General features: G+C 41.8%; 1 protein-coding gene and 1 non-coding gene across 2 annotated transcripts in view; one reads left to right on the top strand and one right to left on the bottom strand.

The window, feature by feature from the left end:
- Positions 1-16,068: 16,068 nt before the first annotated feature.
- The window catches only part of TTC23L (tetratricopeptide repeat domain 23 like), a 58,969-nt gene continuing 54,539 nt past the window's right edge, over positions 16,069-20,498 (bottom strand). Inside the window, 1 exon segment of the mRNA XM_049769040.1 lies at positions 16,069-16,077. Within this exon segment, the coding sequence (XP_049624997.1) occupies positions 16,069-16,077 (9 nt within the window).
- Positions 16,747-16,853, top strand: LOC126003215 (U6 spliceosomal RNA). Its single transcript, XR_007493749.1, has one exon. It is a non-coding gene; the product is annotated as a U6 spliceosomal RNA (small nuclear RNA).

A 20,498-nucleotide genomic window follows, 5' to 3' on the forward strand; every position in this document is an offset into this window, starting at 1 on the left:
CTGTAATATTTATTAGAAATTAGTAGAAAGACGTACTAAGTATTGTCCATTTATGTTTTGATTATGTAAAATGCCAAGAACAAAAATATTAAAAATGATGATGTACACAATTATTCAAAATGGAAGAATTACGTGTTTTTTATTTTGTTTTAAATAAGGCAGTTGTTGTTGGTATTTGTTCACTGGTATGGCCAGTACCTTGAATGATGCTAGTATGTGATAATCATTCCAGCATCACTAATGCCTGTTATTTGGCCCTGAATTTGTTTGATGTAATCTCTCTGATTTCAAATTAAGATAGCTCTGAGGACTAGAGAATCTGCTTTACATGTGGGAGCTCCTGGCTTAGTCTTCTGCTCAGCATGGCCTCCTGAATACTGAGGCATTACCCTCCTCCCCTACTAAATTAGCTTGTTTAATCATGAGAGAATTTTTTTTTTTTTGTCAATGGGCCATATCCGAGAGTGCTCAGAGGCTGCTGCCAGTCGTGCTCAGGGATGTACAGCGGATTGAAACAGGCTCCTGAGCTCAGCTCATTGACCTTCTCTGGTCTTAAGACTGACACTTGCATATTTAAAAATTTGCATAACTATTCACATATATAGCAACACTCACATGCAGCTATATAGTATATAGAAATTAACAAGCGTTCTTTACAAGTTCTAATATCAGCTGTTGGCTTAATAAACATTTCTTGGATATCCTTCTGACTTAAGAATTTTGTAGTTAAAAAGATACTATTTTTTCTGGCATGTATATTGGCTGGGTAGGTGATTCCTGAGCATATGTCACCAGCATCTCCCCTCTTGATATGTGGACTTTCAGGCTTCCTACTTTAACTCAAGGATGCCTACTGGGGCTCTCTGCACTTGGAGAAGCCTGCGCTCTCCTTTGAGCTCATTACTCTCCTATCATCTCCCACATCTACCAAAAAAATTTTTTATTCTATTTCCTAGAAAGAATCACTAGCGGGAGTTGTTCTCCAGGTAGAGCAGGAGACATTAAGGACAAACTCCTGTGGGGCATATAGAAGAAAAATTTTAATTTTAAAGAACTTTAGTTTGTGTTTTTCAAGTTTATCATTTTCCCTTGGTAAAATTTTTCTAGCCATGAATGGATAGGCAATCTTCTATTTTTAGTTATTCCTTACTTGATGTGCTAATTAAAATTAATGAAATGTGGGCTGGAGCGATAGCACAGCAGTTAAGCGTTTGCCTTGCATTCCGCCAACACAGAATGGATTTGAATCCCAGCACACCATATGGTCTCTGAGCCTGTCAGGAGTGACTTCTGAGTGCAGAGCCAGGAGTAACCTCTGAGCGCCTCCTGGTGTGACCCCAAAACAAACAAAAAACAAAAAAATTTTAATGAAATGTTTCAAAGTAATTAAAACAATGTTTTGTTTTGGGGTCACACCCGGCAGTGCTCAGGGCTTACTCCTGGCTCTATGCTCAGAAATCGCTGCTGGCAGGCACAGGGGACCATAAGGGATACCGGGATTAGAACCACCGTTTTTCCCCATAGAAGGAAGACGCCTTACCTCCAGGCTATCTCTCCGGCCCCTAATTAAAACAATGTATGAATTATTGAATCCATATTTTAAATAATAACAAGCATGAGGGCAACAATACTGTGGGATTTTATTGACAACTCAAGGTGGAGAATTTTTCAGATGAGGGAGACTTCCACCACCACCACCACCCCAGCCTTACTTTTCACACCAACACTTGCTCTTTGCTCCTACCTGAAACAGAATCTTTGGGCCATGGGATGCTGAGAAAATTGGTTGGCCCTGGAGCAGCTTGTGTCACATAGGTCCAGGGCCCCAGCTGTCCTATGTGTGCTAAAGAGTTCCCACTCCCGGAAGGGTTCAAAACCAAAACAAAAAGGCATCCCCTCAGACAGTGGTGACAGGTATGAGCACTTCAGCAGTTAGTAGACTGCTCTCGTCAGATGGCTGCAACTTGAGGTGTTACTCTTTTGGAGAGGTTAAGGGAAAGCGGCAACTGCCAGGAGAAAGAATTTCTCTGTTGAATCATCAATAGATTTCTTGGCAAACATTTCTGCCATAGCAGTTGAGTATTGAGTTTTATAAACTCAACAAATGACTGTCAAAGTATTTGTGGGTTGGGGAACACCTGGCTGTGCTCTGGGCTAATTCCTGACTCAGTGCTCAGAGATACTTCTTGGTGGGACATGGGACCATCTGGGGTACTGGGGATCAAACTTTAGTCAGCTGCCTGCAATGCAAGTGCATTATCTTCTCTATTATCTCTGGCCCAGAAATAAATGTTTTTTTGAATGAATGAAAAACAAAAATGTGACTCGATAAGCACTGAGCAAGAGAGGTGGGGGCCGGCGAGGTGGCGCTAGAAGTAAGGTGTCTGCCTTGCAAGCGCTAGCCAAGGAAGGACCGCGGTTCGATCCCCCGGCATCCCATATAGTCCCCCAAGCCAGGAGCGACTTCTGAGCGCTTAGCCAGGAGTAACCCCTGAGCATCAAATGGGTGTGACCCGAAAAACCAAAAAAAAAGAGAGAGAGAGAGAGAGAGAGAGGTGTTAACAGACTCTTAGATTACCAGAAGTCTGAGCTCCATTAAATTGACTTGGGTTAAAATAAATAATGAGTTAATTTTAATAATAAAATAAACTTTAAAAAAATTATTTGTAGTATAAATGCAAATGAATTTGATTTCTCTTTGTTCCTGAGTATATGAAGAAGAAAGGAAGGCACCTAACTTTTGCTATTTTTCCTAGATATGTACTTGTTTAGGAGCTAAGTGATTCCATTTTTAAAAAACAAACTGAACACTCATCAGCTTTAAAAAGACTGTTAAATGAATCCAGTCTGGTATGGGAGAGCACTTTGAAATGGAAAGAGGAAGCATCTGCATTTTATTTAGAAGAACATAAAAGCCCTTTCTAAAGATCATTGTATGATCATTGGTATGAGTGCACTAAGTCAAATCAGGGCAGCAATTCAGTAGAGCATTTTCTCACAAAGCAGTTCTAGTGACCTCAGACAGGTTACAACCATAAAAACCAGGCTGGGCTGTGTATGACGCTTAAATGGAGGCTTTTGATCATCAGTATTGAAGGGCCTGAGCACTGTTAAGTGAATCTTGGTGGCCCATAAGGATTACTGGGCCCCCTATTGTTTGCAGCAACCCCTATATTTCACTGCATGGAGTATCTCCACCTAAATTTTAAATTGCTCTGAACAGAATATTAAGGTGTCCACCAATAAACTATAGGTATTACAGAATTTTTTTGAACAATGAATAAAATCTCAGGGCATTGGTTGGTAATGAAATCCCAGTACATAATTTAAAGCATGTAACTTTAAGATTTTATTGGGCCTGAGCCATAGCACAGCGGGTAAGATGTTTGCCTTGCATGCAGCTGAATCGGTTCCTATCACCAGCATCCCTGAACCCACCAAGAGTAATTTCTAAGTGCAGAGTCAGGGGTAACCTCTGAGCACCATTAGCTATGGCCCAAAAACCAAAGGGAAAAAAAGATTTAATCCCACCAAAATTTATGGGTTCGGGATTTTACCCACAATGCTAATGAGCCCTCTTCTCCCCAGTCCTTAGTTCTGTTTTTGATTCGTCTCTTTTTTTTTTTTTTTTTTTTTTTTTTTTGGTTTTTGGGCCACACCCGGCATTGCTCAGGGGTTACTCCTGGCTGTCTGCTCAGAAATAGCTCCAGGCAGGTACGGGGGACCATATGGGACACCGGGATTCGAACCAACCACCTTTGGTCCTGGATCGGTTGCTTGCAAGGCAAACACCGCTGTGCTATCTCTTTGGGCCCTGATTCATCTCTCTTACCGGTATTGATAAATAGTATTGATTGGTCCGGAACAAGCTTGCACCACCGCTCCGGCCCCAGAGATTTTCTTGTATATAAGACTTATAGAGTAAAGAGGCTGAATGCAGCATAGTGGTAGGGTGTTTACCTTGCACGCGGCTGACTCAGGATGGATGTGGGTTCAATCCCCGGCATCCCGTATTGTTCCCTGAGCCAGGAGCGATTTCTGAGTGCAGAGTCAGGAGAAACCTCTGAGCACCACCAGGTGTTGGCCAAAACAAACAAACAAACAAAACTTATGGGAAAGGAGAAAATCATTTTAAGCTTTCTTGGCTCTGCCCTCTCTCTCCAGGCCCAAATCATTGCTTTATGGAGCTGGAAGGCTGACTTTGATGATGTGACCATATCCCTGAAATGCTGACTTCTAAAAAGTTTCCAGTATGATTCTAGAGTTTTGTTTTTTTCCCTAAAGAATAGGGAAGTTCCTTTCACCCAGTTAGAAAGCCAAGGCTATCAAGAGACCTAGGTTGCTTCTAAACACAATTGGAAAAAACATTCAACGTAGAGCCCTATTGTCCTAGACTTCCCAGAGATTTCTTAGATCCTGAAAGGATGTGTGTTCCCTACCCCAGTCATGAATATTTCCACACTGACTGGAGGGCTTAGGCTGGAGTTAGGAATCTCGGCCAAAAGATTGTGTTCCAGAAACATGGTTTCTATAAAATTCCTGATGTCTCCTTGTTGTCCCTCAAGTATACCAAAAAAGAAAAAAAAAAAAAGTGTAGTTCTCATAGTTCCAATTTGCCTACAGAAAGCAGTGATTCCACAGACATATGAGATACAAAATTGTATAAACAACTTGAGATTTTGTTCATGCAAATCACAGTAATGAATGATTCTGTATCGCTAGTCCATATAAAACACAGAAGGTTATTACTTCCTTTCCAGAAAACCAAGAGATACTAGAATTCCAAACTTGGGAGAATAAAGACACCATTAAATATGTCATGTGGAATCAACTTAGACCTCAGGTGATTAGATACCATTCATCCAGCCTTGAACCCTGGATCCCAGACATAGAAATGGCACAGCTCTTCACAACAGCTGCAGGAAACAAATGCCATCCGGGACAGCCTTAATACTGCGGGGTCAACAACAAGGGCCAGCTCTAACATGATATCCTGACAACGAGGAAAATGTGAACAACTTGACCTTAGAGCAGATTAGCCTACCTTACCAGCTAACGACAAGACAAAACCAAAGACTTGGCACCCTTTGGTAGGTCCAAAAGCCAAGATCGCGATTTACAGATGACTGGCTGATAGAACCACGACCAGACTGTACACATCTTGGGACCAATAAAAAAGCCCTAGTTTAGGGTTTGAACTATGACCTGCACAATAAGCATGATCCCCAGTCCCAAAGGTCCTGCAGAGACAATTGTAACGGAATGGGGCTTCTGGAAGCACAAAGAAAGACGCTAACCTAGGTGCCATCCAAGGCTCAGTGCAAAGCCCAAGATCACCAACCACAAAAGATGGATTAAAATGACACTGAGGTAACAGAACCTCTAGAATCACAAAGACTGACTTCATCATAAATCCCATCTCAGGATATGTGCAGATACTGAGACCTAAACACAGAGCTCTGATTGTATCACCCTGGACAGAGCAGAAGTCTACCAACCACAAAAACACCACCGGGAGAGTAAATGATCCTGAGCAAAGTCTAGAGCTGATCCCATGACAGTATACTCCAAGGATGGAGAAACCCCATATTTTTTAGGCCAAGTGAATTCCTTTTCAAATGACCCCAATATTTACTGTGCCAGGGCAGGAGGGAAAAAACAAAAATACAAAAAGCACAAAACCTTGGTTATTTATATATATATATTTTTTTACCTTCATTTATTATTATTATTATTTTTATTTACCTATCTATTTTGGTTGATTTCTCTCTTTGGGTGTGATTATTGAAATTGTTGTCCCCAGTTATACTTATTTTTTCTCTTCCTCTCTTTTCTTTCGTTATGTGCTATGCCATGTTTCTTATTTCAAGACCATGGTGTGTTTTTTGTTTGTGTGCTTGTTTTTGTTGGTTTTTGTTTTGTTTTTTGTTTGTTTTTTTGTGGTGCTTATCGATATAGCTGGAGTCCTCAATGGATATTTGACACTTCTTTTGGTACTGGTGGAGTGTTTCACCTTCTCTTTCTCCTTCACCTCCCAAATTGATGATGAGAGCCACTAGAAGGATTCAGCCCATTTTCGGGGTATTAGACTCTTACCCCAATTTATTACTTTTTTCTTTTTCAGGCAAAACCACGTAACTTGAAATAGCTGGTCTTGCCTCCAGTTAGAGGGGGAAATAAGGGAGGCCTCAAGACCAAACCGGTGCAAGACTACTAAGTAATAGGTTAGATACAGAGGGGACCACATATTCTAGCCGCCCTGGGGGTGAGGGAAGAAGAAATGGGAGGGTAGACAAAAACGGACGGGTAGGGAGAACAATTCGGTGATGGATGGGAATCCCTCCTGATTTTATGTAAATATGTACCTAAACTATTATTGTCAACAATATGTAAGCCACTATGATCAAAATAAAATTATATTATTAAAAAAAAAAAGATTAGAGATGAAGAGAAATCAGTTCTCCACCAGCAGGGGGCAGGCCTCTCCTTGCCTGAAATCTTCAGGTCACTGAAAGGACACCGCTTTCCATCGTGTGTGTTAAATTATCTTCGTAGCATTTGTTTTAGCCTCGATCTTATCTCTCTTTATGGGGGAACAAGCCCTAGCTCACTGAGAGCTAGCAAGAGCCTTTCCACACTAGCTTGCTGGCAGCTTTTCCACTTATTATTCACTATTCTTTTGCTTCTTGGATCAGTGGTGTGTAGGGAGAAGGTACTAAAGAAACAAGTCTGTTAGTTACTCTAGGGTGGGCTCCTGCCTGAGCATGTTACACACGGTATTTCATTTTTGCCTCGCAGCAACACCTATCTCCAAAGCGAGGTACTATTTCCTTCTGCCAGAGGATTCCAGAGTTGCAGAGGATAGACTGGAGGGCTGTGGCATTCTAGCTCACTCTTGTCTCCAGGCATCATAAAGAATTAGGAATGAGCTGAAGTCATTGTGATCAGATAAAATAGCACACTGGTGAGATCGCTATTATTCACAAAGGCATCAGTATGTCCTCAAGTGTGAGTATGGATTTTTTTTAACCAAGCTTGCAAAAGCTTGCACACTTAGTTTACACGTGTGATACACCCCTACTTTGGTTCGAAAGGCTGTACTAGGTTTAATTTGCAAAAGTTTACATTACTGATCATTTCAACTAGAACTTAGTCATTTAATAAAAATGAGTTTGTTCTCAGCTGGTAAAGGAAAGTTTATTACCTTGACAGTTGGGAGATGCCCCCAGGAAACGAACCTCTTAGACTTACTTGACTGCTGCTGCTTTTCTCCTCACCTGGTTTCTGCCACCCATCCTTTCCTTACTCCTTGTAGTCAGTACATGTCCTTTGGCACCCGCATTTCTCACTTGATGGCCCGCCACTGCCAACTTAACATTTTTGCACCCTGCCAAGTTTCTGCACTTTTGCATAGAGCCTTTTCCAGAATTTTTTTCTCTGTCTAGGTGAACTATTATTTGCCCTTAAAGAAAAAAATAAATCAGATGTAATTTTCTAAAGGTTTCATGTTTCTTACATTGTCTCTTTATTGCTCTCATTGTGTTGAGACTTGTATGACTTCCTGTTTGCATTATTATTTTTTAATTATCTTTATTTAAACACCGTGATTACAAATATGATTGTAGTTGTATGATAACAGTCATGTAAAGTCATGTAAAGAACACCCCCCCTCACCACCACCACCAATTTCCCAGATCTCCCTCCTCCCCACCCCCCCCACACCTGTACTCAAGACAGGCTTTCTATTTCCCTCATTCATTCACATTGTTATGATAGTTTCCAGTGTAGTTATTTCTCTAACTGCACTCATCACTCTATGTGGTGAGCTTCATGTCATGAGCTGCACCTACATGGGAAGATGGGAGGAAATAAGGGTTGGGACTGAGGCAGTAAAAGATTAGAACTGAACTTTGTAAGGGCAGTATCAGGATCACAATACAAGATGGATATTATGCATATATAAACTGTATGCATTCAATACTATCAATAGGAGACCAAGGAGAAAAAATTTTCAGTGACTATCCCAACATAAATTAGTGCTAGAACGACCCACCCTCCTTCCAAAGCGTATTCTCATTACTGTGGGGAGAAGGAGGGGGAAAGCCTGATGACCCCTATAGAGCCCACCTGGACTGGCGCCCAGGGAAGGCCTGGAGTCCAGGGGAAAAGGAGAGGGACGGATGGGGGTCTGCCAAGCATCCTAACACTCCCCAGGCTAGGGAGAAGGCCTCTGGCATGGGGCCTCCCCAAACCCCATACCTGGCAAGAGCTGGTCTCCAGAATCATAGAGGAAACCGGAAGCCAGATATCTGGCCGCCCTCCTCCCCATGCACCACCCCCTGGAAAATGGAAGGAGGAGGGAAGCCTGAGGACCCCCAAGATTCCACATGAACCCACTTCTGGCCTTCTGAGCCGGCACTAGGGAGGGCCTGGAGTCCAGGGGAGAAAGAGGGGGATGGCTGTGGGGCCTGCCAAGCCTCCAAGCACTCCCCAGGCTAGGGAGAAAGCCTCGGCATGGGGTCTCCCCAAACTCCATGCCTGGCAAGAGTTGCATAAGCTCAGTTTTTCAGACCTGTTATTTCAGTGTGAAAATTTCTAATTTCAGTCGTCAAATCCTCTTGATGCTTAATTGTGCCCCAGTCAAGTCTATAGATGATTTTTTTGAACTCCCTGAACATCTTCCATAATTTTACTCTAAACTTCTTATTTGAGAGGATACCTAGTTGTTTCCTACTTTTTAGATTATCAAAGCAGCCATCTTGATTTCTTTAAACATGGGGGTGCTCTGCAAAATTTCTCCATTGGTAAGGCTGTAGATTGCTTTTTACAATGTGAAGAAATGGAATTCAGGGGTTAAAAGATAAGCGCGGCTGTGCTTTTTGGGTATGGGACCTGGAGAGATTATGGTCCTTGGTGTGTCTAGGCTGGCTCAGCAGGAAAAAAGCAGAGAGATGGCCGCCATCCCTTTTAAGTCTCTGGGTGCCCAATCACATGGCAGGAATCTGCCCCACATTTGTTGGGTGGGGACATCTTACTGGATGTGGGTCCTGGAGAGATTATGGTACTTGGTGTGTCTAGGCTGGCTCAGCAGGAAAAAGCGCATTATTATTATTTTTTTTTTGTCTCTCTCTGAAGATTGTTTCCTTAAGAATAAGGACCCAGGGACTAGAGAGAGAATATATCAGGTAGGACACTTGCCTTGCATGAGGCTGACCTGGGTTTGATCCCACTATCTCTCCCCTCCACTTGTACCCTGGAGCAGATGGCACAGATAAATCAAGCTCCAGTAAAACTAGTTCTATGCTGCAGACAAGCAAGCAACACCTTAAAAAACTAGTATTAGTATGGGCCCATGAAGTGAAATATATTTGATTTCTTTGTCCTTTTCCTTACTTGACTCTCTTACAGCCCATTTTGCAGGGTATGATCAAGTGCTATTGATGTAGAGTCCCTTCACTGCTCTGCTGAAGACAAGGTGGCCTCAGAGAAATAGTACTGCACAGAGAAATAGTACAGGGGTTAAGGCATTTTCAATGTACATGGAAGGAAGCACTGCAAATGGTCCCCAGATAGCAGCATTCAGTGTGATCACTGGGCATGGAGCCAGGAATAAGCCCTGAGTATCGCCTAAAACAAAATGAGAAAGTGTGGACCGAAGCAACAGTGCAGTGGATAGAGTGCTTGCCTTGCATATGGCCGACTTGGATTCAATCTCTGACATCCTATGTAGCCACCAAAGCACTTCTAGGATTAATTCCTGAGTACAAAACCAGGAGTAACCCCTGAGCACCACTGGGTGTGCCCCCCCCCAATAAAACCTAAAATGTGTTTTGATATCCTAAAAACAAACCAAAGGGGAAAGAAAAGGGACACTTTGCTGACTCAGTAGGTCAAGACACTTAACTCCTAAATGTTCATTTTTCTGCCCCAACACCAACAGTTTTTTAGTCCTGATTTGGAAACACTGTTGCTCCTGCCACCTGGATATAAAAGCAGAGGGCAACTTCCAGACCGTTCATATCCACCACAGCTCCAAATAGTTTCCCTTGCAAGAGGTGGTGTTGGATGACTTACAAACCAACAAGGAATGAATACAAGAGCAGGGCCAGAGTGAGTAGGGTATTGGGTACTAGGGGATTTGCCTTGCACGCAGCTGACTTGGGTTTAATCCCCAACATCACATATGGTCCCTCCCAAAACTGTGCCAGGAGTGATCCCTGAGCACAGAGCCAAGAGTTAAGTCCTGAGGATCACTGGGCATGATTCCCAAACCCAAATCAAACAAGAATGCAAATTCAGCAACCTGGAAGCAAGTGGGCAAGTGGAGCATTGACATTTTATCACTAAGTGTTAGGCCCAGAGCAGTAGGAGAGGCTCAGCAAAAGGCTGCAGGAGCCATATGGGATGCCAGGGATCAACCTGGGTTGTCCGTGTGCAAGGCAAGAACTCTACCTGCTGTGCTATCACTCAGGCCCCAATCCCTCTATATCTTATGTCTTTCTGTGCTACATCTCCTTCCCATTGCTCTTGAAATCAGTAAGCCAATAACAGTAATTGACTATACCACATCTTGCTTAAAACTCAGTAATAGTTACCTTCTGTCTAACTCTACTTGGCACTTGAAACTTTCCTAAATCTGTGATCTTCCTGCATGTTCCAGCGTGTGCACCTTAAACCCCAACTTCTTAACCTGTTTGGTCATATAATCTTGCAAAGTTTGTTTTAAACCAATTTACATCCTCCTCCCCTCCCTCCTCTTTTCTTTTTTCTTTTCTTTCTTTTTCTAAATTTCTTTCTTTTATTTTTGTATCATGCCTGGCCATGCTCAAGACTTACTTCTGGATTTGCACTCAGAATTCACTCCTCAAGAGGCTCAGGGGACTATATGCTATGCTGGGTATCAAACAGGGGTACCAACATGCCAGATAAACACCCTACTTCTGTACTGTCTTTCCGGCCCTAAAATTAAATTTACTTACGATTTATCAGTAAATACTTGATTATGCTTTATTTTTTTTACCTATTTCATATAAATGTATGCTTTAAGCGTGTCAAAACTTCTTTTTGCTCTGCTGAGGGGCCCTGGTCATACTCTGTGGTGCTGGGGATAGAATGGGGTAGATTGCAGGCCAGGTATGTGCCGGACCCTGCTATTTCTCTGGCCCCATGTTAACATTTCTTGAGTGCAAGGGGTTATGACTGTAAAAGTTTAAGCAGCACTGCCTTAAACAATAACCAGGGAAAACCACTTGCTTTTCTTCACAAATAATCAGATATCTCCACACCATGATTTTGTTCAGGGAACTAAAACGCCCTCCTCTGGCTTTTTTTTTTTTTTTTTTTACCACCTGCTGCTATTTTCCTTTACTTTAAAGATACAATACCCTGCCCCAGTGCACATTTTGTAAACCATACTTCAAACCTCATAATACATTGATTAACCTCTGTTTATCATTTCCCTTAGACTTTGTTATAAAAGCAGGGAGATAGCACAAAGGCTAAGTACATGCTTTGCATACTGGAGGCCTAGATTCAAGGCCTGACACCAGATGGGTCCCCTAAATACATCTGGGACAACTTTGAGTCAGAAGCAATCCCTAATCATTGCTAGGGTGTAGCCCATAAACCATTGACTCTGCTCTCCTCCCCCTAAAAAGGCAAAAGAAAACCTGACTAGTGACTCCACTGCAATTCAGGGTGTGTGTGTGTGTGTGTGTGTGTGTGTGTGTGTGTGTGTGTGTGTGTGTGTCTATTTTCCTGAAAGGCTGAAAGGACTCTACAGCACGCATATTAGTATTTCTAATTCTTAGAGGAGCTTTATATTTTTGTTGTTGTGGTTTTGGACCATATCTAGCAGTTTTCAGGGATTACTCCTGCCTCTGCACTTAGGAATTACTCCTAGAGGGCTGGGGAGGATCGGATGGGATGAGGGGAATAAAACCCAGGTCAGACACATGTAAGGCAGTTTTACATGTTAATGATTAAAACTGAAATGCAATTGTAATTTAGGGTAAAAGACCACACAATTGACATCCAAAGTTGAGATTTCCTATATCTTCTCCATACTTTAAAATCTTGGAGATCCTGTGACCAGTTAACCTTGGAGTTAAATCCAGGTTCAGAACTTTCATGTCTCTGTGGAGGCTTTGGGGGCCAGAAATCAGGGCTCATAGTGATGCAGGACTGGGGTGTGTTGTTCCTGGGTCTCAGGAAGAGATAGGATAGTGGCTCCAGAACACATTGAAGGGGAGTGAGTTCCAAGACATCTGGGACTGATAATTGCTCTGAGCTACAGAGCAAAGAGAACAGTTTTCATATTGGCTTTGCTTTGTCTTATTCTAATTTTTTTTTTTACATCTGGGCTTTGGCAGCCACTGCAAGGGCTTTGTTTAGCACTAGTGGAGTAAAAAAACTATGGGCTGATTTCAGAGAAATACATTTATGACTCAACCTCTAGTACAGAGAGTCCTTCAAAAGACTCTTCCTTTCCCCTTTCTCAGACCTTCCACATGGCTCTTCTCTTGGCCTTATGCCATTTCCAGTGAGAAGAATGAAGTCTCTGAGCACTGAACAAATGAGGATTGTCTGGTCCCAGAATTTCGTTAGAGAAATAACTCTTATTCTTTTCTAATTATGGGCATGGAACAGTCAAAAGGTGCAGGGCCAGAGTTCCACATATACCCCTCCATGTTATTCCTGAGAAGGTCACCTCTCTTGGGCCTACAAGAATAGTGGCTCTGGCTGCAGTGGTGGGGAGGGGAATGGACTGAAGATTCTGTGTGCCTATAGTAACCTCAGCCTGACTGACCTGAGAGCAAGGTCCAATGAGCCACCACCTGTGACCCATACACAGGTCACAACTCTCCCACGGTCAAGCCCTTCTTTGCCAGAGAGCTTTCAAGGCAGCAACATGACCTCTGGAGTCAAACTTGACTCCAAGATACCATTTTTTCAGGATTTGGTTATCATGCTGAGCATTGAAAGGAATATTATGAATATTAAATATTATCACAGAAACCCCTGAGCACGAAGTTCTGAAAGACTGAAAAACCAACAAGTCCCCTTCCCCTTAGCGAGGGTATCTCCAAATCCAGAGTCCAGGAAGTATTTTGCTACACAGCAAAAGAAGTTGATTCACTAACTTCAATAAGAGAGTCTACTATCCCACCCACAGGGCCACGGCCACAACTCACAGTATGACTGTGTTTGAATCAAATACTTTAGCCAAGTTGAGGAATTGCAACAGGTGACTGAGAATCAGACGAAGCCACTGAATTATAAACTAAACTCAAGAGCACCCCGTGGAGCACACGTTTACAAGAGGGCAAGGAAGTTGGGTTGAAGGTTTGCTGGATTCTCTCTTGCTGAGTGAGTCTCAGGCCCCTTTATGTCACCATTATAGAGCTGTGGACAAGCCAAAGCCACACCCCCACGTCCCTACTGAAAGCATGGCTGCAGCAGAGGCTCCATCAAGACCAAATAGCTGTGGCTGCCAGGATGGATATAATGAAAGATATTGAGTAGCCCAAGTCTACACCACATTCTCTCTCAGGCTACACAACCTCAATTCTTACGCAGTTTTCCTCTTCTTTTTTCTTTCTTTCTTCCTTTTCCTTCCTTCCTTCCTTCCTTCCTTTTCCTTCCTTCCTTCCTTTTGCTTCCTTCCTTCCTTCCTTCCTTCCGTCGTTCCTTCCTGCCGTCCTTCGTTCCTTCCTTCCTTCCTTCCTTCCTTCCTTCCTTCCTTCCTTCCTTCCTTTCTTTCTTTCTTCTTTCTTTCTTCTTTCTTTCTTTCTTTCTTTCTTTTTCTTTCTTCTTTCTTTCTTTTTCTTTTTCCTTTTTTCCTTTCTTTTTTCTTTCTTTTAGTTTTCTTCTTTTTTTCTTTCAGTTTTCCTCTTTTTTCTTTTTTCTTCCTTTGGCTTTTGGGTCACACCCAGCAGCACTCAGGGGTTCCTCCTGACACTACACTCATAAATCATTCCTGGCAGACTCTGGGGACCATATGGGATGCTGGGATTCAAACCACCATCCTTCTGCATGCAAGGCAAATGCGCTACCTCCATGCTATCTCTCCGGCCCCATTCCTCTTCTTTCTTTCTTTCTTTCTTTCTTTCTTTCTTTCTTTCTTTCTTTCTTTCTTTCTTTCTTTCTTTCTTTCTTTCTTTCTTTCTTTCTTTCTTTCTTTCTTTCTTTCTTTCTTTCTTTCTTTCTTTCTTTCTTTCTTTCTTTCTTTTTTCTTTCTTTTTCTTGGGGGGGGGGGAGTCATACCCGGCGGTGCTCAGGGGTTACTCCTGGCTGTCTGCTCAGAAACAGCTCCTGGCAGGCACTGGGGACCATATGGGACACTGGGATTCGAACCAACCACCTTTGGTCCTTGATCGGCTGCTTGCAAGGCAAACACCGCTGTGCTATCTCTCTGGGCCCTCCTCTTCTTTCTTAAAAATTATTTTCCACCTCTATTTCCAAATGAGATGGAAAGAACATGGATAGAATTTACTCTTCCACTTCAAACAACCCTGAAAGAAAAAGTATACAAAAATTCTTGAAGCAATTGAGACACTGCAGGTCAAGCAGTAAAGACAGTGATCCAGGAAAGAAAATGAGTGAAAAAGACCCTTCAATGGCATCCACATGGCTGCTGTGATTCTATTTACCAAACCAGAGGCTGGGAAGGTAATAGGAGGAGCTGGGCTGACTCTGAATTGCTGTCGTAGGTACTGAGGGTCCCCAAATGTGTGCAGAGTGGAGTCACTGGAGCTGCATTGAAGAAGAATCAGGAATTGCTGCAGTGGGCCTGCATCAAGTTTGAGCAGTTTTACATGTGCCCTAAGAGAAACTGCTGCTAGCTGAGGAAAGGTACCTCAGAAGAACTGGGAGGAAAAGTTTTCAGTGCTCATGCAGGGACAGGCTCTGTGCCCAAGCTTGGCTGCCAACTGGCAAGTCCCACCATTCATGAGGTTTGGGCAAGGGGCTCCCACTCCTGATCAGTAATGGAGGATTAGTTAAGGATTAGTTTACCCTTCTGCCCTAGTCCCAGCTAATGAATCTTATGCCAGAGCCAAAAGAACTAAACTAATTTGACTGAGCTCTGGAACACAGTTCAGGAATTCATATAGGAATACAAAAGAATCCAATTTCCAAGAAGGCAAACTAGCTCATGTCTGGCATTGAGACAGATGACAAAGCATGCGAAGAAATAGAAGAATGTGATTTCTAATGGGGAAAATCAATCAAAGCAGACTCAGAATTAATAAAGATCTTAAAATCAGCAGACACATATATTAAAACTGTTATTGTAACTTTTCCCCACCTATTTGAAAAGGAGACATGGGAAATGTATTTACATGTATATTTATTTTCTTTCTTAAAGACTCAAATAAAACTACTTTTGAAGATGGAAATTATGTCTAATAGGAAAAATACACTGGATGGAATGAATTGCTCATTTGATACTGAAGGAAAAAATTAGTGGTACAGGGCCAGAGAGAGAGAGAGAGAGAGAGAGAGAGAGAGAGAGAGAGAGAGAGACAGAGACAGAGACAGAGAGACAGAGAGACAGAGACAGAAAGACAGAGAATAGACAACAAACTTAGTAAACCTTTACCAGCAATCCTCAAATTTTTTAAACAGGGGCCAATTCACTGTCTTTCAGACTGTTGAAGGGCTGAACTATAGTTTAAAAACTAACTATGAGGGGCCGAAGAGATAGCATGGAGGATGGGCATTTACCTTGCATGCAGAAAGATGGTGGTTTGAATCCCAGCATCCCATATGGTCCCCCGAGCCTGCCAGGAGCAATTTCTGAGTGTAGAGCCAGGAGTAACCCCTGAGCGTTACCGAGTGTGACCCAAAAACCAAAAACCAAAACCAAAAATACAAAACAAAACAAAACAAAAAAAACAAAAATCTATGAACAAATTCCTATACACAATGCACAGATCTTATTTTGGTTAAAAAAAAACGGAATAAATACAATATTTAAATTGAAGAAGTAAAGTTAAAACAACAAATTTACCAGTATTTCAATAGGAAACTATCAGCCTGTTTTGGGGGGCCGTAGTTTGAGGACCCTTATGGAGACTGAGAGGAAAAGTCGAGAGACAGAGAGAACGAGGGGGAGTTGGAGAGTGTGGAGCCCATCCCATACATGTACACTGCAGGCATGGGATGAGCCAGAAGCTAAGCAAGACAGGTAGTGGCAGCAAAAACACCGGCAGCCAGATAAATGTCCTTGACGGGTCACATGTGGCTTGTGAGCTGTAGTTTGAGGACCCCTGCTTTAGACAATGACTCTATTGTGAAGTATAACAATTTTCACACATTTTATTTTACTGAAGTTTTTTCCAATAACTTCATTATTCATTATCATTTAGTTGTCAGAAGCAATATAAAGTAATTTATTTAGTGCCTGCCAAAGGGACCAGCTTGGAGGAGTAGTGGGAAACAAGACAATGGTAGAGGGAATGTTACATTAGTGGTGGGATTGGTGTTGGAACATAGAATGACAGAAACAACTGTATTATGAACAACTTTGGAATCAATGGTGTTTCAATAAAGTAAGAGTATTTAAAAAGAAAAAAAAAAGAACTCGAAGGGTTAGAACACATGCTTTGTGTGTAAGAAGCCAGGTTCAATCTCTAATATTCCATGGTTCCCTAAGCAATAAACTGGGAGTAGCCCCAAGTACAGAGCTGAAAATAGACCCTGAGTACTGAGTATGGACCCTAAATAGAAAGATAATTAATTAGTGTGCTCGCTTTGGCAGCATATAGACTAAAACTGAAGCTATACAGAGAAGATTAGCATGGCCCCTGCGCAAGGATGACATGCAAATTCGTGAAGCGTTCCATATTTTAAAAAAAGAAAAGAAAAGAAATAAATTAGTGACAGTAATATGATTTGTCCATAAAGAAAAGTTATAGATTATCTAATATTTTAGAATTTTGTAATGTATAACATTCAATTCTGCAAATTCAACACCATTCCTGAGTTATTAATAGAAACTCACCAAACTTTGAGTAGAAGAGAACTTCAGGAGGTTGATAAAACCTATTTGTGAAAGAAATCTACAGCTGGCCTCATATCTAATTTGAAATATAGGCTCAATTCTTTTTCCCTGTAAACAGATATTATTTTAAAATACATTCTCACTACTTCTATTCAACACTGCAATGTATGTCCAAGCCAGTATAACAAGCAACAACAACAACAAAAATTGAAATGAAGGAAGTGAAACTGCTTGTTTGTAGATGGCATGATCACCTATGTAGATAATCTGATGTAATCTATAAAACAACTACTAGAATAAACAGTTTATTTATCAAGGCCATACAAAATTAAATTAATGCTAAATTTTTTTTTTTTCGGTTTTGGGCCACACCTACAGTCCTGTATCTTATATTTTCAATGCATTAAAATCCTTATGGAGTTTCCTTCCTGGGAGCCGGGAAGTTTTGCCAGCATGGGGTTTAGCAGCCCTCCGCCATGCCAAAGGCCTCTTTAACCAGGCCTAGGAAGGGGTGCAGGATATGGGTCACCCCAGCACCCCTCTACCTCCTTCCTCGGGAACTCCAGGGCTTCCCCTGGCCACATGCCTGGACAAGCCAGTGAGGTGAGAATAGCAGCACAATAGGTTCTGGCTTCAGGAATTACCAGGGAAGTTTCCTTACTAAACCTGTCCATTGTAAAACCATGTGGGGGCTAGCACCTCCTCAAGGAACATATTAAAAAATATTTGGATATCATTGTGTTTCATCTGTTTGTTATAATCTGAAAGCCATCCAGGTGCTCGTTTTATTCCTTTACTCCCTCACTCCCATCTCCTGTCACCCCACATTTAACCATTTTTCTGTACTAATGATTTTTGTTTTGGCCAAGGTGGATTACATATCTTTCACAGTAATTTTTTGGGTGGAGTCTGAAGCTTCAGCAGGCAACACGTCACAGCAAAGCTCCATGCTGTAGGCTTTTTGGCCAAGCTAAGGGGAAGATGCAGCTGTGGCTGCCCCCCACAGCCTTCTCTCTCCTTCCTCCCAGTCCCCAGGGTTATTCCTGGACACCTGCTCAGGGTCTTAGCAAGTGGGTTCCTGTGAGGTGCAATTTAAAAGAGACCCCAGGCTTCCTAGTTCCTGCAAGGGGCTGGGAGGGGACTGGTGAACTTCCAACTTCCAGCAATTAGGAAGCAAACACCTCTCGGGGAGTCGGAAGCTTCAGCAGGCTACACAGGGAGGACATGGCTCCATGTGCTCTTCGCTTGTCTAAATCACAGACCAAAATGGTGTCTCGGAAGCAACACCCTCCCTCTTGACTATTTCTAAAACATAAAAGGGACACGTGTATCTCCTTTGCATATCTCAGATGTATTCCCTTAACATCTATAACTCTTTTCGAACATCCTCATATAGTGACAATTTTGTCCACTGGCTTTGATATTTGATTGTTTGATTTTCCCCTTTGAGATCTGTTTTATAAGAAATACTGGTAGAAGAGTATCTCTGTATAGATTTCATGTTTGAATCAAGTTATGGGGAATGGTGGACTTTATTCGTCGGCCATCAGTTGCACCAACAATATTTTATGGCATTGCTTCTCTTTTGCATAGGCACATTAAAATGGGAAAATAATACATATGCAAGCAAGTTGTTATCTAATAAAGATGGGAACACCAATTTGGTAATGCAATTAGGCCTTATACCCAGAACATTGGCATAATGATTTGGCTTAGGCCTCAGAAGAATGGGCATCACCCACACACACCTGAACAATGATACCATCTATGGAAACAACCACAATTGTCTATAACATTACCAGGATCCAAGCCTCTACTAGGGAAGACCTACCTTTGGCATTGACTTACTCCAAAGAGTGCTCTCAACACCCAGACGACTCAGCAACAGCCTGCTTACAGGCAGATCGCTCTGCATTTAATGGTATTCTGAAACTAGAGGATGCTCCACATCAGCCTGACATCGATGAAAGAAATGCACAGAATCCAGAATCTTTAAATATAAGAATCTGATACCAACAATAGCTAAAGTGTGAAAAAGTTTCACCGGGACCATGGAGAATGACTCGGGTTGGACAGACTGGTATGCCTGGAACCCAGAGTTGGTCTTATGCCAATAAACTTCTGGGGTGAGGCCTTTTTGTAATCAGGTCAAGGATTTATTTTTATTTTCCCCATTTTTCTGGACCTATGCAAACAATGGTGATTGCCACGATCACACCTTTTCTATATTCTTTTACTCTTATCCTTTAAGGGAAAAAAATACAATTTACTGAACTTAAAAACAAATCACTGTAGTCTCGAATACAGGCAGGGGATGGGAGGAGGGGAGGGGAGAATGTTACACTGGTGAAGGGGGGTGTTCTGTTTGTGACTGTAACCCAAATATGATCATGTTACTTAAATAAAAAATATGTTAAAAAATCCTTATGGAAATTGTGAACCAATTTTTTTGTAGAAAATTTCACAGTGATTCTAAATTTTCTCTGAGAACATTCCATGGGAATGTCCTGGCTTCAAGATTTCTATAGATACAATAAATAAGTTCAACAAGATGATCACATGCTTTTCATTCAGGAAGCCTGGGATAGATGCCCAACACCAGGCATGCTCTCCTGAGCATTGCTGGAAATAACCCCTGAGCACAGATATAGGAGTATCCTCTGACCACCCCTGGGCATTTCTTCCCAAATTAACAATAAACAATAATCACCAAAAAAAAAGCATGATAATGACATAAAGATAGATGATCAAATGAATGAATCATAGTAATTCAAAAAATACATACAAACTGATTTTGTTTTTTTTTTTAGCTTTGGGGCCGCACTCAGCATCATTCAGGGGTTACTCCTGGCTCTGCACTCACAAATCATTCCTGGCATACTTGGAAGACTATCTGGGATGCCAGGGATCAAACCCGGGTTTGTCCTGGGTCAGCCGAGTGCAAGGCAAAGTCCTACCGCTGTGCTATCACTCAGGCCCACAAACTGATATATTTTTTTAAAGATTTTAATATGACTCAGGAGAGAAAGTAATGCCTTTCAATAAGTACAGAACTGAAACAATTAGATATCCATATATAAAAAACAATAGACTAACCTCATTCCTTGTGTCATAGAAAAACTGACTCAAATAGGTCATAGACCTAAATATCAAGTCACAACTAGAAAAATAATATAAAATAATACACAGGAGAAAATGTAATTTAAGTTAGGTAAATAAATTGGTGTTTACATAAAACACCAATAGCACAATCCATGCAAGAACAAGGTAATAAACAACACTAAATTTTTTTTAAAGTTCTGTTCTTCAGAAGGCACTAAAGAAAATAAGACACAAGCCCAAAGGACTGTACATGCTTTGCATTCAGGAGACTGGGTTCAATTACTAGTACCTTATAGTCCACCTTAATTACTGCCAGAAATTACCTCTAGGCACAGAAGTAGGAGTAGCCTCTGAGCACTACTAGGTTTGGCACCCCAAAAAGAAATGAAAG

Source organism: Suncus etruscus, chromosome 2, assembly GCF_024139225.1.
Source record: "Suncus etruscus isolate mSunEtr1 chromosome 2, mSunEtr1.pri.cur, whole genome shotgun sequence".
NCBI lineage: Eukaryota > Metazoa > Chordata > Mammalia > Eulipotyphla > Soricidae > Suncus > Suncus etruscus.